At 43.8% G+C, this 20,411-nt stretch overlaps 1 protein-coding gene across 1 annotated transcript; it reads left to right on the forward strand.

The window, feature by feature from the left end:
* Nucleotides 1-6,211: 6,211 nt before the first annotated feature.
* Nucleotides 6,212-19,787, forward strand: LOC101162460 (G protein-coupled receptor kinase 5). The gene is made up of 16 exons (XM_004074619.4): nt 6,212-6,428; nt 6,902-6,991; nt 8,019-8,131; nt 9,379-9,456; nt 9,541-9,632; nt 9,709-9,801; nt 9,888-9,951; nt 11,704-11,844; nt 14,300-14,487; nt 14,560-14,597; nt 14,991-15,080; nt 16,804-17,012; nt 17,092-17,229; nt 18,987-19,124; nt 19,206-19,364; nt 19,440-19,787. The coding sequence occupies exons 1-16, from the start codon at nt 6,377-6,379 to the stop codon at nt 19,527-19,529; spliced, it is 1,773 nt and encodes a 590-aa protein (XP_004074667.1). The 5' UTR covers nt 6,212-6,376; the 3' UTR covers nt 19,530-19,787.
* The last annotated feature ends 624 nt before the right edge of the window (nt 19,788-20,411 follow it).

Below are 20,411 nucleotides of genomic sequence, written 5' to 3' on the forward strand. Positions count from 1 at the left end.
CTCTGCAATCTGATCGTTGGACTTTCATCCCTTTGAACTGCATGATTTTTAGCTTTACTTACCAAATTTCCAAGAACCAACCTTCTGCCAGAACATGTCAGGCAGACGGGAGGAAGGTCTGATGACTCAAGGATGCCGCCATTGTTCCCAGAAAGGGCACCGTGGGCGATGATAAAGGTTTTCATGGAACGTTTATGCCATGATGACGTTCATGATCACGCAGAAAGGTTTGTGGTTGCTTTTACGGACGGAAAGTCTTGCTGCTGTTCACACATTTTATTCCACTTTCAAAATGTCCAATTAGAATATGAACAGAACTACAAGCAAAGATGTTCTGTACGATCCAGACCGAAGGAGAGGACCGACAGTCGTTTTGTGGATCATCCAGCCGTTTCTCTGAGTTCTTGTTGCTCAACAGTGTCTTCCTCCTTGGCCTCCATGGATCCATGTTTCTTGAAAAGTCTCTTTCTGACTGTTGGATCCAGAGTTCTGACCTGACCCGAGTCCAGCATCTCGCTGTGGTGACTGATCGTCTGGTGGTGCATCATGATGAGCATCGTTCTGAAATCTTCTGGTCTCCACAGGTCGTCTACTTTTAGCGATCCCGTGTCCCTAAACTCACGTTTGTAGACTTTTCTTCTTCAGAGGAAACCAGAAAACCCAGGCTGGTGCTGGCAGAAGCTCTCTAGACTCTTCATGAACCGTTTCTCATGGGCCCAGTCTTCCTGTTTTCAGGGTGGAGGGTCACGATGGGAGCAGCATATGTGGCTTTCAAGAGCGTTGCGTGAGAAACATACGGAAACAAATTTGGGTTTTGTGAGAGCAGCCCATCAAAACAGGCCTTTGTCTTCGTTCTCCTGACCGTTCCTCACAGAGAAATTCAACAATCGACGCCCGAACGTGTTCTTCACAAATCACTTCCTCTACCAACACGGCAGCGGTTCAAACCGCCGCCAAACTGAGGGTCGGAGGCCCTCAGACCCTCAGTTCCCCATAACATACAGGAGCAGCAGAAGAAGGCGGGGCGGTGCGGTGACTCCATAACTACAGCAGGGTGGTGTGACGGTGGAATCTGTGAGGAACTTTGATGTTTTTCTAAGATGTCTTTCAGAACTTCCAGATTAACAACTGACTGCCAACAGTATAAAAGTGGTGATTTTTCTGGTCAAACGTTTTAATTCGAACCCCGGGAAGTGTGGAGCTGCAGCTCCTGCAGAACTGCGAGGGGGTTTGGAGGTTTCTCTGACTTTAATCGGACATGAATCCTGTGAGGGAACATGAGTCTTTGTGAGACAGAAGAGCCCACAAGCGTTCGGATTCATGAGAACATATGACGCTGGCTTTGGGAGATGAAACCTTTGGATCTTTATTCATGGTTTCTGCGGACCCGGCGGATGAAGGGCGTCCTTTCTGCCGACCGTGCACATGACGTCCGCCTCCACCACAGCCGCTCATCTGACTGCCGTGTGAAATCTGTCCCCAAATGACATTTGATTTGAAAAAGCAACGCTTCTGATCAACCAGGGAACTCAAGTCTTCCTTCCAGAATGCTGACCTGAGGCGAATGAAAGGGGGAAGTTTCCACCCAGAGCTCCTCGTGCTTCTGGGGGCAAAAAGTGCTGGCAAATCACCCTCTGCTGTGACTAATACCCCAACGCTGCGGAAATGACTGTCCATGATCACAGTGGCATTTATACAAACGGCCAAATGATTTCCATTTTCACACCGTAGTCCAACCAGTGACTGTTGGCGTCTGGATACCCAAAAGCCCATACCATTAGCCTTCCACCACCGTGTGTGACAGCTAAAGAGATATGTTTTAATTTTACTCCAAACCTGAAAGCGTACATCAGGAGCTAAAATCTTCAGAGGTAAATCTACAAAACTTTCTGTAAGATCCAAGAATTAGAATCTTGTCTGGTCTTGACGTTCCCTCCATTCTGTTTGGTTATTAGGAGGGTCACCCTTATCAAGTCTGGGTCCAGGAGCTGGTCAAATCCAGCTGTCAGCAGTACTTCTCTGCAGCTTTTGTTTCTAAACTCCAGTGGAAGCATCTTAAGGACGCAGAGCACCGACTATGATCTGTTTGTTTGTGTTAGAATCTGCAGGAAACACGGACATCAGCAAAACCAAGAACCAGAACTAAAGTTTGCTGCAAAAGACAAATGTCTTCAACTACTTCTGGCTCACAATCTTCTTTTTTGTGTAATCTGTGGTCATTTTAGCCTTGAAAGGGCGATTTTCTGAATGAAAAAAGGCTAAGAATTTGCCTTGGCCTGTTAGTCCAGCAAAATAAAATGTAATAGCAGCAAAACGTCTGCTTTGAAGGAACTTTTGTCTCGTTTATGAAACTGGAGGCTACCCTGCAGCAGACAGTGTTTTCAGGCGTCAGAGCGGCTCTTAGTCAGTTTGAAACGGCCCCCGAGGGCCCAATTCAGACAACAACAACAACAAGACCTAAATTCTGCAGATCATAAAACCAAGGACGGGTAAAGGAAGAGAGCCGGCGTCATGGCAACATGCGACACTTTCTGAAGCTCTGAAATGTCCCCACTTTCCCAGATTGATTTGGAAAAAGATCTGCATGAAAAAAAAGGGATTTAAACCACAAACAGAACGTTTTAGGAGTCAGTTTGTCCCCTTAGAATTAGAAGGAATGTTTTGTTTATGATCATTTTCTTTCTTCTTCAGTTTAGTTTGCTTCAGGTGAAAGAAATTATCAAAAGAAACAAACCAAAACTTCCTGAATGACTCAAACAGGCATCTTCATCGACAGACCAGTCTGGAGTCTCCAGACCACTGCAGTGAAAGAAGAGGAGATCCTAGCATTAAGTCTTGGAGAATTCCTCAGAAATGCATATTATGGGATGTAATGAGAAACATGGAATGAGAGGAGCGGCAACCAGACTTGCCTGAAAGAATTGGTCAGAAAAAAGCTTTTTCTTCAGAGATTGTTGACGTGTTTTCACAAATATTTACAGTTCATCACATAAAAAAAACTCCAGTGTAAATGTTCTGAAGTCTAGTTCCAGACGAGCAGAGTTCAGGAAAAAAATCCAGTTGGAGTCAGACAAGATGAGTGAAACAGATGCAACGCCTCCTACCGCCCAGTCTGAGGGTGGCGGGTCTCCATCGGCGTCTGATGGGAACCTGGTCTGCAGTGACAGAACCAACAACAACAGGACTGTTCTGACTGGAACACCAGTGTTCATTACCCAGCATGCATGAGTTCACGGTCACCCAGAGGTGTTAAAATTTAAACTCAGCTGAAAAAGCTAAAAATAAAATCTTTATCAGACAAACTTGATTTGATATGAAAATGCAAACGGGTCAAAAAGCAGATGCTAATTCAGCTAAAACAAATGTAAAAGAGTTGGAAAGAACATGATGAACAAATGCTGGAAGGACTGCTGACCGAGCTCAGGTCATCAAGATAAGCTGATTCTATTCAAATAATGATCAAAACATAAGCAACAAAAAAATGATCGTTTATTAAATGATCAAAAGTAGTTTGAAAAGTTTGACTTTAAAAGTTTCATTGAGAATAAAAGTGAGAGAACCCAAAAGAGCAAAAAGGATCTGATCCTAGAACCTTTGAGAGGAATGAAAGGAGAAAAATCCTGAAGAATTCTGAGATTTTCTGCCATTTCTATCGCTGCTCATTCATCAGTGACCTTACATGACTTCAGCGTCACGGGACCCAGGTGATCCTCTACCTCTTCCCAGACTTGTTTTTGTTTCTCGGCGTTTGGACGGGTTCCTTCAGAACATCTTTTCTCCCTGCTGACCAAATCCTTCACAGATCTGTGGGTTAAAGGTCAGGAAGAGGAGAAAGGTCTGGTGAGGGTGAAACCTTCAGACGGTTGCAGTGATATCTGATGTCCAGAAGAGGGCGTGGTTCTCTGAGAAATGAACCGTAAAAGCATCAGAACAGCCTGGTGGGATTTCCTTCAGAACTCCTCTGTCATGCTGAACAAACTGACATCCATTAGGAACAATCCTGACATCCTGATAAACAAGAAAATGCTTAACTTTCCAACCCGGAAGGCATTCAGAACATGTGATTCCAGATAAAACTTTTGTTTCTTTTGAAAACTTGAAAGGAAGGTATGGATTAAGTAATAACATTTTCTTAAAATATCAGCAAATGAAATCAGAAATAATGAAAAAGTATAGACGGTGGCGATCTTGGATGCCTGGATCGGCCGGGCTGCTGCGCTGTCTGATGGTATGACTCTGTATTATGGACTGCACCCCCCCCATCTCTAACATCCCACTCTCCCTCTCCCTCTCTTCTTTTTTGAAAGGAAAAAGGAATGCATATAAATCTTTCTTGTCCTTTGTGTGTCTTTGGAGAAGACTTTGGACTGCAGGCTTGATCCTTCCACGGCAGAAAGTCAGACCTGTTCCAGGAGAAGGTTGGAGTCCTCCAGGATTGATTTTGAGACTTGAACAGAGTTTCTCTCAGTTCAGCCAAGTGACAACGTTTAGATCTAGGAGCTTTTTGGAGAAGATGTGTTGTTTCTGTTTCTCAAAGCCATGATCCAACTGAGCAATCTGAAGTTGAGTGACAGAAGCTGGAAAAGTCTGAGGCCATGGCTGCGCCAGAAAAAGTGAAAAGGTTTGGAAAAGTCCCTCCAAGCCAATCCTAACAAGCAGTTGAGATCCCAACTAAATCAGAGCTTTCTTCAGGGAGGCTGCGATCTCCTCTGAGGTGCAGCGCTGTGGTTGACCGAGGAAACAGTGGAGACCCTGCATCTCCCTGCTGGCCAGAAACATCTCAGTATCCTTCTGAAGGAGCTGGAGGCAGATGGAGGCGTCCTCGTGAAGACTAATACTGGATTTATACTAATGTCGCGTGTAGATAGAGCGGACCAGAGAACAGGTCTGTCTACAGCAGTCTGTCCGCCTAATGACTGTGCTCTCATGAAGGTCAGAGGTCAGAACACTCCTCCATTTGGATTTCCATGACTGCAGATGACTGCTGAAGACTTTTTTTGCCTGCAAGATAGATGACCCGTAGAATCTCCCACAGTGTGTAAAAGTAACTCCACCATGTTCAAACAAGTCTTTGTTTTAGAGCAGCCTTCAGTGGAAACACTTTAGTCACAGCTAGACCATCATCCCAGGGGAAAAATGGCCAAATCTGCACAAATTATCAAGGTTTGTAGACCGCTCAATGAACCCAAAGAGAAGAATACGTTCATGCACATTTTTTTCTACGAGCATGCTGCAGGCGCCAGGTCTTATTGAACACTTCGGTAAGACGCAGGCCAATTAGCCAATCAGTGTAGTTTGTCTGGACGTCCTACGGGTGTCCTATGAATACCTATGTATCACGCGCGCACTCTATATGTGCAGCACTTGTGCACGGTCAGTACTCGAACCACCTAACTACTAGTGTACCATAAGGCTGCCGTCCAACGGCCTCTCCCATACGTCATAAGTGCGTGTAACTTCCATTGGGTAGGTAGGTAATGGTAGGGTCCCCTTTTGTTATGACGTCCCTTGAGGTGGCTATACGAGGGAACAGAAACACTCGCTTAAGCTCGGATGCAGCCGCTCCTCTCTACAACCCCCCACGGACTCAGAAACCCCCCCAATACCAACAGAACCCACATGGGGGTGCATGTGAGAAAGAGGGGCGTCAGTTTGATGTCATTTGGGGTCATTTCAGTTTCATGTTTGGTAGGACACAGGCTTTAATGTACATTTGAGTTAGAAAGATGCATATATATATGTATATCTAATTTCTTCTTTTTCTTTGGCCTGTTTATAAATTTAAATGTGTTTCATTGCTAAGATAAACAATTTTTAATCTGGGAATGTCTTCAACAAGAAAGCAACAATCAAATGTTGCCTTGCCAAAGGAAAAGTAGAAAAGTTGAGATACTGTAAAAAAGATTCCCTAATATTCAGTGTAGCAAAACAGACCCACAGCATGATAGAACCTCCACCATGCCTTACATTGTTTTCCTTTGGTTCATCTGCTGAGATGAGTGATGAGCCAGCCCTACACCTGGTTTGGCCCCTTTCGGTTTGGTGTTTTCCACCTGTGCATGCCGTGTTCCTATCTTTAGATTTGGTTACACGTTTCCAAACAACCATCTCACTCAGACAGCTCTAGACAGGAGGCGTGGCGCCTGTGTGACGAAGGAATTCCTTGTCATCACAGAACGACACAAGTGTTTCCATTCATCTGCGAGTCGCAGGTTAGAGAGCACGCCTCAGCACTTCAAGCACCTGAAGATCTGCAGTCAGTCGCGGTTGCTGATGAGCTCTGGTTTGGCAGTGGTTTGTGCTTGAAGGCTGGATGTCTTCTGAAGATCTGGACTACAGGACGAGGACGAGTTTTCATTCAAACTAATTCTCCAACATGGAAATAGAAAATTTGGTGCAGAACAGTGCACTTATTAAAGCCAGAGAAGGTAAGGAAGCTGCAGGAAAAATGTAATTCTTAACATGGGTTATCAGTAGTATCTGTGGTTACGCCGACTCTGACCTGTGTGGTATATTTGGGAATCTAGGGAGAACATAAGGAGTTTGAAGGTATTTTCAAGCACTTATGGCACAGATGATATAATTGTGTTGGTTTAGTGTACGTTTGTGGTTCAGTCACACAATCCTCTCAGCGCTGAATGTGCTGAGCTGGTAGGTCAATAAAGACAAAAGGTTCCTCCTCTAAGTGACAGCTTGAAAACCAAAAGAGGCCTGACGAGTAATGTGGTCACGCCGGCTTTTGACTCTTCCTGGTGCTAAAAATAGGTCATTCACTGTAGTGGAACATAGTATTGTGCAAAACCTGACGGACTGCGTGGTGATGACATCCTGTTGACAGACATGCCATCCTGACTGACTCGTCACGTTTCCACACTGAAAGTGTTGCCGTTTGCTCCTGCAGATGGCGGGAGCAAAGCCCGCAGCTGGAAATGGAGGGAAATGCTGCGCTTCCCAAACATCAGCGAGTGCCAGGATCTGGCCGCCACTATCGGTGCGTGTGTTGGTGTGCGTTGGTGTATGTGCACTGGCATGGCGTTGGCATGTCCGTTGGCGTGTGAATTGGTGTGTGTGTTGGCGTGTGCATTGGTGTGTGTGTTGGCGTGTGCATTGGTGTGTGTGTTGGCGTGTGCATTAGTGTGTGTGTTGGCGTGTGCATTAGTGTGTGTGTTGGCGTGTGCATTGGTGTGTCCGTTGGCGTGTGAATCGGTGTGTGTGTGTGTTGGCGTGTGCATTAGTGTGTGTGTTGGCGTGTGCATTGGTGTGTCCGTTGGCGTGTGAATTGGTATGTGTGTGTGTTGGCGTGTGCATTAGTGTGTGTGTTGGCGTGTGCATTAGTGTGTGTGTTGGCGTGTGCATTGGTGTGTCCGTTGGCGTGTGAATTGGTGTGTGTGTGTGTTGGCGTGTGCATTAGTGTGTGTGTGTGTTGGCGTGTGCATTAGTGTGTGTGTTGGCGTGTGCATTGGTGTGTCCGTTGGCGTGTGCATTGGTGTGTCCGTTGGCGTGTGAATTGGTGTGTGTGTGTGTGTTGGCGTGTGCATTAGTGTGTGTGTTGGCATGTGCATTGGTGTGTCCGTTGGCGTGTGAATTGGTTTGTGTGTTGGCGTGTCCATTGGCGTATGCGTTGGCGTGTGCATTAGTGTGTGTGTGTGTTGGCGTGTGCATTAGTGTGTGTGTTGGCGTGTGCATTGGTGTGTCCGTTGGCGTGTGAATTGGTGTGTGTGTGTGTTGGCGTGTGCATTAGTGTGTGTGTGTGTTGGCGTGTGCATTAGTGTGTGTGTTGGCGTGTGCATTGGTGTGTCCGTTGGCGTGTGAATTGGTGTGTGTGTGTGTGTTGGCGTGTGCATTGGTGTGTCCGTTGGCGTGTGAATTGGTTTGTGTGTTGGCGTGTGAATTGGTTTGTGTGTTGGCGTGTGAATTGGTTTGTGTGTTGGCGTGTCCATTGGCGTATGCGTTGGCGTGTGCCTCAGACCTGCTGAGGTCCAGGCGTTTCACACATCCCTTTTTTTTTCTTCCATCAGAGCGGGATTACTACAGTCTCTGCGTAAAGCAGCCAATCGGCAAGGAACTCTTTCAGCAGTACTGTTGGACTCGGCAGGACCTGCAGAACTGCATGATTCTGCTGAGTGATCTGGTAGGCTTAACCGGGACAAGAATGCAGCCAAACACAAACAAATTCAAGCTTAGAAAGCAGAACGCCTACTGCAAAAAACTCTGAAATCCATGTCGATACTGTCAGTAATTAAAATGCTCAGACACAATACACTGCAAAACAATGAAAGCACGAATAGCTGTATCCTTATTTATATTTTAAATGTTTTTATTCAAATTGCTGTGAATCAGGAGCAGATGAAAACATGCTGCTTGAAAAAGATCGTATTTGTGACGTAGAAACTACGCTGGGCGGGGCCATAAGCACCCTTCCAGTCTGATGCATCCACTTCCAGACAAAATGATCCATGAACGTCTGAGCTGGAATCTGGATCAGAACTTTACGGCCGGATAGCTCTGATATGGCTCACCATTTTTGTTGCACCGCTAATGTTCCCTTAGGGGTATGAGGGGGCTGTAAGCTAACAAGGGAGTGTGTAAACAGATGTGTGGCGGGAAGTGGGGGCGGGCTTACTCCATGGGTCTTTGGCGCTGTTCTTCTTGTCTTTGCTGATACTAACATTTATTTTATACGCCAGCATAAACCCTCCCAAAAGGAGATTCACAAATCCTCCCAGAAACTTGTTTTGTTTTGTCCTCAGGAAGGGAACGTTTGTAGCAAGCATATCAGCATATAGGAAGAATATCTTCAGAGTAGAAGGAATCAAAATCATTTAACTCAGAGAACAGATCCTATCCTATGCATGAAATACTGATGTTGTTTGAGTTTGAATTAATAACAAAAGACTTAGCAAAGCTTTAAAAGACTAACTTAATAATGAAACTGAAAAGAGTGAAGTAAAAACTCGGAAAAAGGAGGAAAATAGACATTAATGCAAATGTAAAGGCGTCAAATTCCTGGAAAGCACATCAGAAGTTGAACAAAGACAGACTTCATGAATCCGACCGTTTGGTTAAGGCGTCACTCAGTTTTGTCTTTGCATGCCTTGGAGAGTTTACACGGCAGATTATAAATCTTTAATGAGTCATGCTCTTCAAATATCTCTGCTGATGAAATATCGAATCAGAAACTTTCTTCTGTTGTTTATTTTTAAACAAATATGTTAAAAATCTATTGACGTGAATGGGTTTTTACCACTAGGAAACAGTTGATTGTGTTTGAAATATAATTACATTTTGATTTGAAGTGGAGTTTTCCTGGAAAACAGCTTTGTAGTCATCATTTGCAGAAGTTGAGTTGTGCTGGGGTTTTGTTTGCTTCCCCGTCAGGACTCGTACGACATGCAGGCAGACGAGGAAAGGATGGAATTGGGCCTGAGCATCGTCAAGAGATTCCTCGCGCCGCAGGTCTGACAAAACGCTTCTGTTGAACCGCTTTCCCTCCTCGAGTCTGATCTTAAAAGCCGTTTTCCCGCCGCCGTGCTTCCTCAGTCCAACATGTGCATCCCCTTCCTGTTGAAGTTTGAGGAAACCTGCAAGCGGGATGTGAACTTCGATCCCTACGTCTTTTACCCCTGCAAGGAGTAAGTCCGGCGTCGGCTCTTTTGCCCTCCTCTGTCCTCCGTGAAGCTGAAATCTCTTCTGTGTGACCGACTCCAGAGAGCTGCACAGATTCCTGAGCCAGGAGCCCTTCAAACAGTACCAGAACAGCATGTTCTTTGAACGATTTCTGCAGTGGAAGATGCTGGAGAGGTACTCGGATACAAGATACTGGTTTAAGTTTTCCCCCTTTGTGTCCGACTGCGCTTCATTCATGAGAACCTCTGTTTGTCTTAAAGGAAGCCGATCACGAAGAAACTTTTCAGACAGTACCGGCTGCTGGGCAAAGGCGGGTTCGGAGAGGTACGCAGTCAGACACTCCCACAACCGGGTTTATCGTTTGGGATGTTTGGGGAACGCCGTTTTATTTGACGTTTTTTAATGAAATGTTTTATATCTAAAGGTCAATTTTGCGGCTACAGAAACAATCAAAGAAGACTATTCTGCTTCCGTGAATAATTTTAACTGAAAAACCAAACGTGAGAAAATGGATCAAACAGATAAACCAAAGTTAATTAAAAGCTGCGACTGAAATCTTGAAATAATTTAGTTTTCTTTTCTAAACCTGCTTTGCCTTTTCCATCACGGATGTCAATCTATGATTCTAAAGTTATTCCTTGATTAGCTTAGTCGCTGGTTCATAGTATCAGATCGCTTGACCTGCAGTTATTCAAACCCTTTAAAATGTGCTTTTGACCGCAATTTATTGTATTGAATTAAAAAAAAAGTTAAAAAAAGAAGAAAAGATGAAAGTTTGACCAACACGATGAGCTGAATTTGTAGCTACACTTTTTTTTCAACTCTGTTCTTCTTTCAGATTATTTGCAGGTCCGTCTCTAACGAGCAAACAGCAAAGACAAATTCAATGACAGGAAACAAAAGTTCAACACATCGACCGTATCTGAAAACTGGACTGACTGAGTGTGACGCCACCAGTAAAAAATGGTTCACGTCCGGCTCCAACCAAATTAAGTCCATTCAGTCGCCATTTTTTTGCGATACAGATGTTGGAGGAACACGTCGTCAGTAAGCCGGGATTGGTCCGAGTCGGCCTGAGGCAACATTTCTACGGCAACCACTCTCACCTATCAGGAGTGAGCGTGTTGGAAGGCCACACCCCCACCACTTCAAAACGGGCTACAGAAAATCTGTCAAACGTTTTGAACATTGTATGTGGGGGCCACCAGGCTCCACCTCTTTTTATTGAGGCATCTGATTGGTCAGTTTAAGATGTAAAAAAATAAATAGGTATCAGATCGAGAACGGTTATTCCGACCAATGACTGAGTAGCAGTCTTGTCTTTCTCTTCTCTTCTTGGAGCCACTTCCTGTTTGGAACTCCAAGGGGAGGAGTCGCTCAGTCCAGTTCTTATATACAGTTAACATAACATTAAAGAACTCCTAAATAACAGGCTTTTTTTCACGTTAATTGCGTAAACAGTTGAAGAGTGTTGATGTTAATAACATTAACACTGGAGCTTAAACATAAACGTACTTGCCATAAAACTCGTGCTAAAGCCAACCCAGGATTTAGCAGGCTTTTATCAAGCAGTTGTTCCTGACTGATTCCCATTAACGCTCTATAGTTAAGCTTTTTGTTGCCCATTTTGTTTAAAACATTTACATTCATCACTAGTCTCTGCACTTTTCAGTTGTGTGCTGACATAGTATTTTCCCATGAGTCCTCAGAAACTCATAAAGTCATTAGAAACTTCACGTTCTTATTTTCTGAATCAGGGTTTGTTATCATCAGATGTTATCTTTCATTCCAGCAGCTTTCGAGCTGTCATCTATTCTTGGTAGAAATGTGCATGCCGTAGCGGGACGTGTCACAGTAACCGGTCACACCCAGACATGCATGAAAAACAACCACATTTAGAACAAGACTGACCAGGACAAAGACAGAAGATGGGGGCGATCGATCAGATTCTTTACAACAAATGAAGAAACCATAGTTTTGTTTAAATATGATAGTGAATTCCAGACCGGCATGCGTGGATCTGGAGGACAGAGGTCGCCTGAACGGGTGTCCTGATCTGCTGCGTCTCGTCTGCAGGTGTGGGCTTGTCAGGTACGAACCACAGGTATGATGTACGCCTGCAAAAAGCTGGACAAAGGACGCGTGAAGAAGAGAAGAGGCGAGAAATTGGCTCTCAACGAGAAGGAGCTACTGGAGGAGGTGGACAGTCGATTCGTGGTGAGTTTGCTTCTTTTCATAAATCTAATTCACTTGGGTTTTCCAAAAACACTCGATTACTCACATTTATTTACCTGGAAGGAACATCTGCTTAGGTCTGAAGTGCATGGGATGCAGTGACAGCCAGGTGTCCTATAGTCTCACATTTGACTTTAGATAATTCTAGAATGGAGTTGAGACTTAACTTAACTGTGAGATTTGCAGATCATCCATCTATTCTTCTTTCAAACCACTTAATCCCTTTCGGGGTCAGTGGGTTGCTGGAGCCTATCCTCGCTCGTTTTGGATGAAGGTGGGGTACACCCCGCACAAGTGTCCAATCTGTCACAGGGCGGTTTTCAGATCCAACACGTGAAAAACAATCCCATCGTCCATCTTTATTCTTGGCAGTTGATGGGATGCGACTTTCCCCAAAACGGAAAATATCTCCACTTGTCCTTGAGAACCGACCGCACTATGATTTGGCTATACGCCATGACGAGGTTAATCTACGGTCACAAGTACAACTGCCACAGCGCAATGGGGAGGCATCGGCAGAATCTTCAGGATTCGCCGAAGCCGATGTAGTCATGAATGTGGACGGCATTGCGTGTGTCCTATTACGGCAGCAACACATAATCACAAGACAGAACCTCCCATCAGTCAATTATGGCGCTGCTGCCTTCCCGCCACCCACCTATTTCCCATCGTCTATCCCCATCAGTTTGGGGTGGGAGGTGGGATAGAGGTGGGGGGTTGTGTGTAGGTCTGGGGAGGGCCCTCCATTTTAATTTCCGTGCTTGATTTTATTTTTATTTGTTTTGTTTTAATGTGAAGCACTTTTTTGGGGGGAAAATGCTTTATAAATAAAGTCTGATTTGATTTGATTTAATTTGATTTGACCTGTCATTGTGCGACCACTGACTGAAGTAAAAAAAAATCTTCCGGTTGCCGTTTCATTTGATCTTTTTCCTAAAACCACCTTGGCCGGTGCACAGCGTGTAAAAATGCGACTGCCGTCTCCTGATGAAAGGTCAAAGGTCACCACGCGGTCACCTGTCGAATTTGCTGAAAAACTTGGATTTAGGTCGTCACACAGTGGCATTTTGGGATATGTGGCCAAACTGTGATTTCCTGGAACAGGAACAAGTTGGTCAATCATAAAGAGAATCAGGATTGCTTTGAGAACCAATCAGAGGAAAAAGGAATAGACACTTTCCTTTCAAAACGTGTATCTCTTGTAATTTTTGTCTCCAAAATAGAAATCCCAACTCATGTCCTCCAGATTCACCACTAGGTTTGGTTTTCCCTCCTGAATCACAAATGTTTGGCTGGAATCAGGTGATTGTAGGTTCTTGTTAACCAAAAAGCAGAGTAGAACCTTTGAAGGATCATCGTGCCCCAGATAATTATATTCTTTCTTTATACCAGCTATAACACTGATCACAGTCAATTAATCAGTGGATCAATAAGCAGAACTGCATCAATATTATCTGGGATTACATAAAGTTTTTATGCAGAAAGTTTTCTACCCAAAAGTAAAAGACAGTCAAAATGATGTGGTTTTGTATTTAGCAGGTAGAAGAAAAGGTTTTGAGTCCAAGAACACAAACACCTGAATGTCCAACCGACCTCTTGTTAAAGACTAAAAAAGGGATTTCCTGGAAAAAAGAGAAAAGGATCTCCTCATTCCTAAAGGCTTTACTGTCGCTACAAGTTGAAACATGATAAACAAGCCAACCCCCGAAGACACTTTCAGTCCAAACTTCTGTCAGTGCCTTCTTCATTCTTTTTTTAGAAAAATCTATTTTTGGTTTCTAATGAGACAGCTGAACGAAAGCTGACATCGTGCCGGCTTCAAATGAGGAGGATTTCAACCTACACCCTCCTTCATTCTTATGTCACCAACAACATTCTCATGTTTTCACTTTAAAATATGTGACACAAAGCAAACAGTTGACAGTTTCCTTTTCCGTTTCACCAATCTTAAAAAAATCTTAAAAGTGGTGAAACGCCTCGTTTAATTTTTAATTAAGCTCTTTTAGTACATCTGTGTTTTCTTCACAATCATGCAATGTCCAAAGCAACAAAAGCAGGAGGCATAAGAGATAAAAATAACACAAATTTAATGTATTTCCCTATTTTGTTCAGTCACTGGACTTTCTTTTACTTTAATTCCTAGATCCAAAACACAATTTTTCATTTTCATTCTCCTCACTGGAGCCAACAGCTGTTGTTTTTTTGTCGTTATTACCTTTTTTTAGGAGGTTTTAGGAGTCATGTAACACATTTTACTTCAGAGCCAGTAAAGTCCGTAAAATAATGTAGCCTGGCTGTAAATGTACTAAAAGTTGATACCTGGATTATCTGCTTTGTTGGAAATGTCTGGAGCAGACTGAATGATAATGATAATCTGGATTAAACTCAGACGTACGGTTGGATTTTGCTGTAATGGGCTGCGTGGTGTGGTGTGCAGGTGAACCTGGCGTACGCCTACGAGACGAAGCACACTCTGTGCATGGTCCTGACCATGATGAGCGGCGGAGACCTGAAGTTTCACATCTACAACATGAAGCAAAAACTGGACAAACACAGAGTGTGCTTCTACGCCGCAGAGGTTTGCTGCGGTCTCACTCACCTCCACGAAAAGTCAATCGCCTACAGGTGAGCGACCCGTCTGAGAGTCTCACCTGCTGCTCTGGGTCCTGCTTCAAATGCAGCTTTTTCATCTTACAGGGATCTGAAACCAGAGAACATTCTCCTGGATGACAAAGGTATGCGGAGCAACATTTTACACTTGCTTGTTTTTTGCAGGTGGGGGCCTTAGGGTTTAAAGCCAATTTGAAAGCTGTTGGGGGAAAAACCTGACCGGCTATTTTTAGCTCTGAAACCAGTTGAAGCAGAGCTGCCAGACAAGCATCTGTGTTCCGTCATCAACAAAGAGGAAGCAGAAGAATCTTGATGCAATTCCATCGTTTAGGGAAACAAAACGCCTCTAAGAAAGCAGGGGGGGGGGGTGTTGCCCGCCGTGTTTTTGCTGGAGTCAAATTACAAGGAACTGGTCTGAAGAATGCAGAATCGCAGCAGAAGCAGAAAGAGAAAGTGTGTGAGAAGCAAAGAGAAACCTCTCATTAAACCTGTTGCCGCATTTGTCTTTTGCCCCCAAGGACACATCCGCATCTCTGATCTGGGCTTGGCCGTGAAGCTATCTGAGGGAAGGCTGGTGCGGGGGACGGTGGGCACAGTGGGCTACATGGGTAAGTGGGCGGAACCGCTTTCAAAGACCTGCACAGCAGCAGGAACCCACATAATGAACCTCCCTCCCTCTGGGAAGCAGTTGTCACTTTAGGGTTAAAACATTTAGGGTGACAGACACAGGTGGTCTCCAGCGGTTGTCCACTGTCCTGCTTGTTCTTCAACGTTCCATACTCTGCCCCCTGCTGATCACCTCAGGGATGACGGACATGTTTGGGAAAAAGAAAATCCGCTTTAAACAGAAGCTTTTGAGGAATGTCCAGAAGCTGATTTAAAGGTCGTTTGGTGGTTTTTCCAGACTTAGCCTTTGGGCCTCGTTTAGATTTCAGTTATAACCTACAATGGATTAACATCTTTACTCTAAATCAGCCTGGATATCAGAGAAACACAAAGCAGTTCTAGAGGATTCTTTTAAATCTCAAACAATTTGCTTTACCTTTCAGTGTAACTGAACAGTTTCCAAAGAATAAATCAAACATAAACTTATTGACATAAAATTTCCTTAAATTTACCAAAAACAAAGGTAATTTTTTTATGTACCCAACAAATAAATTGAGAAAGAAAAAATGTTGTTTAGTTTCACTTGCTGAAAAAACATTCTAGCTTAGATTCCTCCAATCCTGCTTTAGTTTGACGTCCAAATAATTCTCTTATGAATTCAGTTGATCAAATAAGTTGCCAGACTTACCTGTTCTGCTGTAGTCCATCACATCTCCCACATCTAAGCATTTGTCTCTGGTGGTTATCCAAAGTTTTGGTGACAGGTCAAAGTGAGAAGAAATTGTTTAGGGTTCAAATCCAGCTTTGGTTACAGGCAACACTCAAAATTTTAAGTCCCACTCCGATCATCTTTTGATCTATTTTTAAAGCGTCTGCAAGTTTGATTTATGATTATGCTATTTTTGTACCCAAAATGTAAAAAACTTTCATCTCCTATGACGTAGTTTCTGCAGAGCAGCAGGAGTTCATTTGGAAAGCTTTATGCAACTTAAAGAAAATATGTATATAAGTATGTGGTTCTTGTGAAAACGGCCAAATACAATAAATAATGCTAAAAATGCAAGACTGGCTCTTAATTTAATGGGAAAAAAACATTTTTATGCACAAATTACACTTTAGAGAAGAGATATGAACTTTTCCCCTGTCTTTTAAAAAGGACTGTAATAGTTTTGTTGCAGAGTAATTATTCTAAAGAGGAAAAACAAATGTCAAAGTAGGAATGTTTCACATGTCGACAATGTGATTTTATTTTTGGAGAAGCATGAGGAAGCAATTGTAAGTCAAAAAAAAAAAACTTCTTCGGAATTCAGAACAAAACTATGAAAGCAAACATGAATATACAGACAGAAGACACAAACGTATAAAGCTGCTTATAGCTTTGGATAGTCTGGCAGACTTCCCAGTACGGCTCGTAACAACTACACTCTGCTTCGGTTTGCTCTGGAACCAGACGAACCAAACCACAGACAAGTGTGTCACAGTGGATGATGGTTTGGAGGGTGACCAGCATGAAAAAGAAAATCCCCTAACCTTCTAACAATAAGCACCTTCATCTTCACTTCACTGTTTTTATTTCCAAAATGTTTTCTAGCCTTTCCATCAGTCAGTTGATCAATTTGCGGTGTGATCATTTTTTATGTAGCTGAGCTGGACCAGAGTTCACTTAGGGTGTATTCAGACAGCTGTTCAAACTGTATTTAACTCGTACTTTAACTGTACTTCCAGCTCCTGAGGTGATCAGCGGTGATAAATACGGTTTGTGCGTGGACTGGTGGGGCCTCGGCTGCCTGATTTACGAGATGACTGCAGCAAAGCCTCCTTTCAAAGGTCGAAAAGAGAACGTGATGAGGCAAGAGCTGGAGATGAGGATCACGAAAGAACAGGAGACGTACGATGAGAGGTTCAGCGACGAGGTGAAGAACATCTGCACTGCGGTGAGTCCACGAAAACCACATTTTAAAAACACATGAAGGAGTGCTTCACGTGTCTGAGATGCTGTTGTGTCTGCTGTAGCTGTTGAAGAAAAACCCCAAAGAAAGGCTGGGCTGCTCGGGTTCCGGAGGGAGGGACGTCAAGGCTCACCCGTTTTTTCAGGAGATCAACTTCCGGATGCTGGAGGCAGGATTGATCGAGGCGCCCTTTAAACCGGATGTAAGTACCTTCATATTCCAGACGAGTCACACTGAACGCCACAACCAGTTTACACACACAAACACAGCAACTTTTGACCTTTGACTCTGACAGAAGTAAAGACAAAAACCCAACTGGAGGACCATAACTCAGTGTTTGGTATAATAACTGTACACACCGTCATGTACTTTCCTCACAAATCTGGGTGAACACAGAAATCAGTTAGACAGAACCCTGACTGACTGTTAAAGGTGTTCACCATTGACTAGTATGTGAGAACTGGGCAGAGTCGGCGTGACGTCATCCATGGAAAACGGAGAACTTCCAGCTCCAACAAAATTAAATCAACTCAGTCGCTGTTTTTTTTTTTTTTGCATTGGTTGACGATGTCAGTAAGCAGTAACTGGTCAACATTTCTATGGCAACCACTCCCGCCAATCAGGAGTCAGCTGATATTTACTCTGATCTACAGCCAATGCTAGCAACAAGCCACAGTTTAGACGTTTAGACGACTGGATCAGAGAATCTCTTTAACCTCCAGCTTCGGTAGGAATGTTTTGGTCTGCAGTGAACAGATCTATATACAGTTAATCCCTCACAGACTCACAATTTCCTGCAGCTTAAAGGCCTGTTCACACCGGGACGAATTTCGCCGGCGATTTTCGCCGACGTTTAACGCCTCGTGACTAAACAAAGGGCACCAACGAGAGTGTGCACACCGACGCGAAAAAACGCCACGCGTTAAAGCGTCAAAAAAAAAAAAAACGCCTCGGGTTCGTTTTTTTTTTTCGACGCGTCGCGTCGAAATCTACTCGACCAATGAGAATGGCGCTTTTGCTCACGTGTCTGGAGCTTCTGAAGTTACAGTAAAACACAACTTGGGGGCGCTCAAACACAAAACTGCCTTGCTGAGCACACATACCAGCGAAGAAGATAGACGCCAAGTAGCGTCTACACAGCCGCGAAGCAATAATGACGGACATTCTAAAATATCCCCGAACCAAGTACCAGTTGGAGCTACTGGTGCTTGAAATATTCATGTTTTCTTTGTTTGATTCTGACAAGCGTGTAAATACTTGCTCTCTTCTTCTGAGTGAAAAGCGACTTTAAGAAGCGTAAAGTTGCGCAGCGCCACCTTGTGTACAGGAGTATTTCTGTTTTACATTAAGCGCCATCTAATGTCAGGGAATAAAATTGCATGTTCACTCCACTCATCGTCAGCGAAAATCGCCTGGGTGTGAACACAAAAAACGTGGCGAAAAACGCTGGCGAATAACGCCTGGCGAATATTCGTCCCGGTGTGTACGGGCCTTAAACCAATGAAGAAGTTGGTCCTGGTTCTAATGAAACTCTTCCACACTAATCAGGTTTATCAATACAAAAGTCGACAGCAGAAAGCAGAGAGCATCCAAACTTGGTAGACTCTGGAGGAAAGTGAACTCGTTTGACAAATCCTCTATTGGAAGGACGGACAGACGGGAAGAAGAAGTTTGAACTTTCGTATCGAAAACAAGACATTAGCGCCTCTTACCTGAGGAAGATGTTATCGCCTCGTACCAAGAGAAGTAAATCCAGCCATTTATCTGACAGAGAAATTAGTGGCTCTTGCCAGAGAGCATCTTATCCGGGGATGTCACGCATTACCACCTCTCACCTTGTTGGGACATTTTTACTTCTTATCCAGGGAAGATGCGAGGACTTTTATGAGGAAATGCTGAATAAAGGTATGTGAAAACAGTGGTTGACTGAGCGCTTTTGGTTTGTTTGTGCCCCTGCAGCCCAGGCATGTGTACTGCAGCGACGTGCAGGACATCGATGAGTTTTCTACGGTGAGAGGGGGTGTTCACACAGAGAAGGACGACCAGTTTTACCAGAAATTCAACACGGGAAGCGTTTCCTTGTCCTGGCAAAATGAGGTAATGTCATGTCTAACCAGACCAGCAGTGGTCCAACTGGGTCAGGAATGAGGATTTAAGTGATATTTTTCTCTCACACAGATGATAGAGAGCGGATGTTTCAAAGAGCTGAATGTTTTTGGGCCGGGAGGAAAGCGTACCCCAGACCTTGTGTGGTCGGACACCGCAAACAAAGAGCCCAGTTCCAGACGGGGTCAACGGGGTCAACAGGGTCTGTTTCGCAAACTTTTCCACAAACGGGTGAGTTTGGTGCAGAGTCTCTCTCTGGAGGTTTACGGTTGTGATCAGTCCTGAACTTGTGCTGTCCTCCAACAGCATCCCTCAGACTCGGATGTGGAGAGCAGACAGAAGCTACAGCCCAGAGAAGACGCAGCGAACCCAGAGTTCATCAGCGCGACGCTCTGAAGGAAAAAAGCTTGTAGCAACGCTGCAAGAGAACAGTCGTTTTTTTGGCAGGTTGGTTTGGATTTGCACTGCCCCATCCTCCAAACACTCCAGCGCCTGTTCCTCTAATGCCTTAAAGGAGAGTACTGGTATTTTATATAGCTTCTGAAAGCTTTTTTCTATCCTACATGTTAGCGTTTGAGTTGTTTTTAAATCCTATTGTGTCCGTTTGAAGATCTGTGATGATACAAAATGAATAAACTGATTTTTTTCTGGTCATCTTTTTGTTTCAAAAATGATCAAATTTGAGATTTTTTTTTAAATATTTAATACAAGAAAGTTAATTTATTGATTAAAACTTCAGTTATTGATGGAAATGGTTGTTTTACTCAATATTCAGACAAAAAAAGAGATCAATTTAAAGCTAAACGCTACAACAGAACTAATGTACAAAAGCTGAACTGGCTTCTTCACTCCTGACAGTTTGCTAGTTGCGTTTAGCCACTAACTTATCGTGTCAGCTAGCCCTGCACAATAAATTGCACATTTATCGCGATATCAAGCTGTGCAATGTGCATATCGCAAAAGTCAGTAAAAATTGCGATAAATGGTTTTGCCTTAAAATTGCTAAAAACATTTTTTTAGCAGCTTTAGGGAATCAGGGAATCAAATAAATCCCTTTTTTGAATTCGACCGATCGGATGGACGCCGGCACGTTGCTGACCAATCGGATGGAGCCGTTTCATGTTAGATGTTCACCTCCTATGTAGACGAGGGTCCTTTGGAGTATCATTTTTAAACTGTTGCTGTGAAATGGAAATGATGTTTTTGGTCGCAAGTCATTTCGTCATCGCAATATTGATCCCTAATATCGCATATTGTGAGTTTTCCTCGTATCGTGCA

The sequence above is a fragment of the Oryzias latipes genome, chromosome 12 (genome assembly GCF_002234675.1).
Source record: "Oryzias latipes chromosome 12, ASM223467v1".
In the NCBI taxonomy this organism is placed as follows: domain Eukaryota; kingdom Metazoa; phylum Chordata; class Actinopteri; order Beloniformes; family Adrianichthyidae; genus Oryzias; species Oryzias latipes.

What these genes read in the sequence shown, in the direction of transcription:
- LOC101162460 (XM_004074619.4), top strand. Translation starts at nt 6,377, where the DNA reads ATGGAAATAGAAAATTTGGTGCAGAACAGTGCACTTATTAAAGCCAGA. An exon ending in CAGTGGAAGATGCTGGAGAG is followed by an intron (nt 9,802 to 9,887) that starts GTACTCGGATAC and finishes TTTGTCTTAAAG; the next exon opens with GAAGCCGATCACGAAGAAAC. An exon ending in GCAAAGGCGGGTTCGGAGAG is followed by an intron (nt 9,952 to 11,703) that starts GTACGCAGTCAG and finishes TCTCGTCTGCAG; the next exon opens with GTGTGGGCTTGTCAGGTACG.